General features: G+C 32.9%; 1 protein-coding gene across 2 annotated transcripts; it reads right to left on the bottom strand.

Moving 5' to 3' along the window:
* Positions 1 to 1580: 1580 nt before the first annotated feature.
* Positions 1581 to 4933, bottom strand: LOC111986547 (transcription factor bHLH112). 2 transcript variants are annotated; one of them, XM_065770786.1, is made up of 8 exons: positions 4319 to 4933; positions 3338 to 3971; positions 3144 to 3254; positions 2829 to 2894; positions 2646 to 2705; positions 2454 to 2504; positions 2191 to 2333; positions 1581 to 2087 (listed from the first exon to the last, which is right to left on the bottom strand). In XM_065770786.1, exons 1-8 carry the CDS (start codon positions 4657 to 4659, stop codon positions 1982 to 1984), a joined length of 1512 nt encoding a protein of 503 aa, XP_065626858.1. In that variant the 5' UTR covers positions 4660 to 4933; the 3' UTR covers positions 1581 to 1981. The 2 variants fall into 2 exon arrangements, with proteins under 2 accessions (XP_065626858.1, XP_065626857.1); XM_065770785.1 differs by having other exon boundaries at positions 2640 to 2705; positions 4319 to 4931.
* Between the last annotated feature and the right edge of the window lie 1228 nt (positions 4934 to 6161).

The raw sequence follows: 6161 nt of genomic DNA, 5'->3' as shown, positions 1-6161 counted from the left end.
AAATCATAGAAAGTGCAAATCAATATCTCAATCATTTTAAATCCAAATTAGGTCAAATTTTGTATTCATTCGAAGTCTCATATGTCTACTTTTCAACGAAACAAGTTTCACTTCAAAATTTGTTATATTGTAAAAGAGATTTATTAAAAAAAAAAAAAAAAACATAAACCCATAATCTTTGAGAAGATCATAACCTCATAATCTTTTAGTAAGTTTTATATTATGCTCAAATTTAACGTAATTCTATTGATACAACCTGAATTTGATGTGCTTTGTTACTGGAATTTGCCAACATTTCAATGAACCCTAACAATTTCCTTATTCAATTTTGAGACAAAACATTACAATGCAAATGAGTCCACGTGATACAAAATCAATTTCAAAAACACATACCAAAAATATCAACGTATAGAGAATAGGGAAAGGATATCAACTTACATTAAGCTTTAACTACTTAAGGTTGTATCCAGAATACATCAAATTAAGAACATCAGCATCAAGTCGTAAAACGAAGCTATATGTATTACTCACCCTTTTGCCATGAAATGTCAAAGAAGTCGAAGTTATTAATTAAACTCTTAAGCGAACAAATTTACGATTCCCTTTTTAGAGACGCTTCAAACTTTTCCCCTTATGAATAACATGAGTTTTGATATATTTATTTTTTATAAGTTCTCCACCTATGAAAAATACATTGTTATTTAAAACACCTTTTTAAAAAATATATTATAGGAGATTTAATTGAAAATTTATGAGATTTCATATATAATACTAAAATTCTCAAATTGTACAGTTTGATAAAAATTAAATTACTTAATGGTTACCATTTCCCTACGAAAATATATATTTACCCAATAAGGGCCCGTATACATAATCATGCTGGAAAAAGTTGTAACAAACGTCCAATTGAAGTCATCCTGTATTTTAATACAGTAAAACATAATGATTAGGGAGGCATAATTATACCATTGATCAAGTTTCACCATCCGTAAGACCTAATTTTTTAGCTTTTTGGAAGAGAGAAGCAACCGAAATACATGCAATTTCTCTTTTGGTACCTGAAATAAACGGACATTGCTATATGGACAAAACGACTAATGTGAAGGAGCTTATTGGTTGAGCAAACCATATGCTTTGGTAGGGATTTTTTTTTTTTTTGGGAAGAGGAGAATATGATCCTTCTCATAAAATTGGAGAATGACTGGAAATTATGATTTTATTTTTTGGATTTAACATATATAAAGTGTATCACGTCATTTTTTGATTTATAATATTTAATCTAGACTATAAAATAGATCAATTTCAAGTAAGTAAGACAAAGAGAAGAGAGTTGGCACATCTTTATCTTCTAATGGATTCACACCAATATGGTTTCAAACGCGCACGCACACACATACACGCGCGCATGCATATTGAACTCTCTCTTTTCCTCTCTCTCATTATCATTCACCAGAAACCCTAAAAGCAGGAACAGTGGGCCGCCCTCTGACTTCCACTACGACATTCCAAACATATAAACAAAAGAAAAAAGTTAAAAAACCCAATCAAACAAAAGCTCCACTCACTTCTTTTGTTGAATATATACGAATTGAATACAAATCTCCTTTTATTTCTTCTTTTTTTCTGTTTTCTTTATATAAATAAATATATAAAAGGTGGTGGTGATGGTGGTGCCAGCTCTATACACATACATAAACAGGAACAAAAGGGCCTTTATGAATCACACCCTCCTGCTAAATTCAGCTATTCTCAACAACAACAATAGCAAAATTAAATCTAAAACTATTAGTGTTAAATTCCGCTGAATTTAGTAGTTGTTCCTGTCCTAAACCCACCTGTAACTATATTTAATACTTGGGGTTAATACAATAGTACCGATATATATATATTCTCTCATTTCCAGAGGCTACTAATCATTTGCTAGCCTAAATCATTCTGCTTGCACCTGGCCCAGCAGCACTGCCTGTCCATCTTTGAAGTGTCATTTCCTTTTCTTTCTTTCTTTCTTTCTTTCTTTCTTTTTCTTCCTTTTCTTTGTGTCTTTAGCTTTTGCTCGTGACTGGTACAGCACGGCAATATTGTAGCTTCTAAGTATGAAAATGAAATAACTATCATTCCTAACTTCGCTGGGTTGTTGATACTATTAGTACTCTATTAGTTTGGTAGAACAACTTTGGCTTCGTTCTCTACCTGAATGTTCCTCCAAATGTTGGTGTCCAAAAATCAGCTGTGGTCTCATTAGCAACTGGATATGTGCTTGAAATTGGAACCAAGCAAAGTCCTCGGGTTCTTAGATCTTGTTTTGGGCCTTCTGTGTCCAATTTATCACAACCCTGCAACAAAAACAAATGTGAATCCATTTATGTATTTATTATTATTATAATCTTTTTGAGTAATAAGTCAAAATGGAAATAACTGTTTAGGCTGAAAAAATGAATGAGAAAATTTTTTACCTGTTGGTGTTGAATTGGAGTTCCATTTTTCATATATGGAGTACTTAAAACCTGAAATTACAAACATAAATTTAGTTAACACTTGTTCTATAGTATTCTTTTCTAACTTATTGATTTTTTTTTACCCATTAGGGTTTTTCTTTAATTGTTTATTATCATAACAAGGAAGAAGATAATCAAACATACACTGACTTGATCATGGAGGAACTTGATGTACTCAATAGCTTCGTGGAGAACGGAGGCTGTATCAGTCTGAAACAAGAATACGAATCAATGTCATAAGCTTTCAATTATTTCACAAAGTAAAGGTCTTTCTTTCTATTCGTACTCTTTGAAAAAAGTAGAGAAAAAAACAAAACAAAAACAAAAATCTACCTTTCCGAAAGGTGAAACCAATTGTTGGAGTGCAGTTATTCGGTCCCCTAGTTTCTCTTTCCGAACCTGACAGAAAAAACGCTATAAGTTTTCATCCATATCTTTAAAGGAAAAAAAATATATATATATATATATATATTTATATATATGAATAATTACAATAATAAAAAAAGATAAATTTTCATCCATATCTTTAAAGGAAAAAAAATATATATATATATATATATATTTATATATATGAATAATTACAATAATAAAAAAAGATAAAGCTTCTAACACTTGAACTAGTCAAAAGCTTGGTCGAATATATCGTACCTTAAAAGTTGGTAATGGTGATGGGGTTTCAATTCTAGGCCTTTTGAATACAGGTTCATTGACACTTTTCTTCACCACTGAAACCGAGTCTTGAACATCTTCAATGATAGGCTGAAATTCCCACATATAAAAATTAGTGCCACAAACCCTAGCTAGATAGCTTAGGTTAACTATATAATTTGATATATATTTACCTTTGTCGTGTGGTTGGAACACTTGGGTTTCTCTTCAAATGTTGGTACTAGATATTGTGATGGTGGCGAAGGAAAAACCCCATCTCGAATACTGTCATTTAGACCCGCCGTGGCCACGGCAGTGGAGGCATTCCAAAAGGGTGTGTTATTAGTGAAGTGCAAGCCACAAGGTTGTTGCTTTGGCAAAAAGGGAGCAAACCTAGGCCAAGTAGGTGATAATTCATTGGTGTTGGCACCAAAATTAGTGGTGGATGAATAGCTCAGAGACCTATTGTTGAATAGAGATTGCTGTGGTTGAGGGTCAGGATCAAATAAACTTTGAATCAATGTTGAAGGGTATCCATAAGAAGCTGATCCCACAGGAAAGCTTGTGGATAAGCCTTGGCAAGTCACTGTACAGTTGCCTGTAGAGCTACTGACAGTGTCCAATGAAAAGTCTTGACTTATAGATGACTTAAAAGCAGTGATGGATGAATTATCTTGTTGATCACCTCCATTAGAGAGGTTTTTTGGGCTCCAATTCTTTTGGATTTGAGTAGAATCTACTCCTCTTTCTTGTTGGTAATTCAACCTTGAATTCATTTCTTCTTGAAGCATAGAATTATAATTGCTCTCAGCTCTTCCACTATTCCGACTGTAATAAGATAAGGATGAAAGAATAAGATTCATATAGAATTTCTCTCCCACAAACATATAATTTGTCTTTTATTTTTTCCCTAGATTTTCAAAAGTTCAAAATTGATCAGATTGACTTCTTTTTCCAAATGAAAACAACAAAGAAAAGGTAACAAGTACTCAACTTTTTACTCCGTAGTGGAAGCTTTAGTAAGGTCATGTAGGATTTGTACTAACCATAACAATTTTATATTAAAAATCTAACATCACAATTATCATATGGACCTAGCTAGCGAGCTTTGCGATACACAAAACTCTGTGAGTGGTTATATATTAATCAAATTAGCATCAAATTAAGTAACTTACAGTAAAGCTTGATTCCAATCGGATGTTGTTGAAGATGATGAAAGGCCAAAACCCATCATTTGCAGTGTGGAATCAATCAAGATACTACTGCTGCCACAGCCACTGCCTGAATCAGCCTGTTGTTGAGGCTTCTGAACATCTTGGAAAACTATGGAGCTATCAGAGACTGAATTAGTTTCCTCACATGGCCTTCCCTTCATGTCCCCCATATCAGACCATGCATAGCTTCCAGTGTCATTGAGTGCCATGGAACATGGCGATGAGCTCCCTGTGAAAGTGCTTCTAGATGGATTCATCCACCAGTTGCCTCCACAAATCCCAGTCTGAAATTCCTCTGCCATGACCAAAAGAAATCTTCTGTTAACTTACTCCTGTATGTTAACTTTTCTTCTGTTCCTCTTCTTTGTGTCTTGGAACTCTCTCTATGTTTCTTTGTCTATATCTAAGTGAAGCATATATAGCTGAATTCTTTTATAGGAGTAAGAATTTATATATGAAACGGTTTGGAGAGGGTACAAGAGTGGATTTTTTTTTTTTTTTTTTACCAGAATCAGGTTGACATTTCAATGAGGTGATTGGACAAATGAGAGAGCATTTTGAATCAAATTCTCTTTTCCTTTAACTTTGATTTTTTATTTATTTATTTATATAAAATTGCTATCTTTCTCTCATTCTCTCATAGTAGTACTTTTGTTTTTTCATATATAGATTTTTTTAATTTTTTAATTGGGAAAATTCTTGTTCCTTATAAATAAAGGGATATGGTATGATGATGATGGTGTTTGATCTGACTGCCACGTCATGTTTTGAGACGAATAATGTACCTTTCTTTTTGTTAATCAAACGGGTGGAATTCTTTGTTGATTACTCTATTGCATAGCACCTTAGATAAACCTGAATATATAGGACCATTTGGTACTTGATGGTCCAAATATGTATGATTGTAAAAGAGTATGTAGTAGGTTACGTCTCTATATTCTAATCGTGTGGCTCCTCTACGCGGTGATTTAGGCGCGTGATAGTCACATAAAATGAGGAACAAAAAAAAAAAAAAAAAAAAAAAAAAAAAAAAAAAAAAACACACACATGGCCAAAATCTTGAATAAAATCTTTTACATTAACACACACACATACATGCCCAAAATCTTAAACCTATGACCAAGAATCTCCCCCTCACATGTTAGTAATTACCTTTTTGTGAGTTTCATTACCTAACTCTTTTTTGAGTCAAAAACATGTCCTACTAGCGCCTAGTTACATGCAAGCTTTTTCCCTTACTAACCATCAATAAGAACCATGTGTCAATCCCACATGCGCATCCATGCAAACTCTATACGTGCACGACAATGGGAACCTCATGCTACATCATTCTTGTTTGATCTATCTAGTGTCATTGGCAATTAATGCTAAGCATTTTCCCAAGATCATTTGTATGAGCTTTTTCAAGCTTGCCTTGTTTGTTGTTTCTTGCGTACTTGCATGGGATTCAAGTTCATGCACCCTCTTTTGCTCAAACCTTGAAAGGGATCTTGATAACCTTTAATTTTCAACCTTACTAAACACCTTCATTAGTTTTGATATCAATTGTTAGAAATATATCACCTTCAAGAGACTCCATTAAGATCTTAATATAACATATAGAGACAATACTACTTAATTCATAATAGCATTATGAATTTGGGCCAGTTAATTATATTAATTTTTCAAATTGTTATGTCCTTTTACATGTAAAACTTACCCCACACATAGTCGCATCTAAGGTAATATTATAATGGTTGAGAAGATTAATATGAATCCTAATTCTTCTGATTAATAAAGGAAAATATGTTATCTCACCACACTA

The sequence above is a fragment of the Quercus suber genome, unplaced genomic scaffold (genome assembly GCF_002906115.3).
Source record: "Quercus suber isolate HL8 unplaced genomic scaffold, Cork oak 2.0 scaffold_36, whole genome shotgun sequence".
Lineage (NCBI taxonomy): Eukaryota > Viridiplantae > Streptophyta > Magnoliopsida > Fagales > Fagaceae > Quercus > Quercus suber.
Note: the sequence above shows the minus strand (reverse complement) of the source record. Positions and strands in the feature narration are given on the sequence as shown.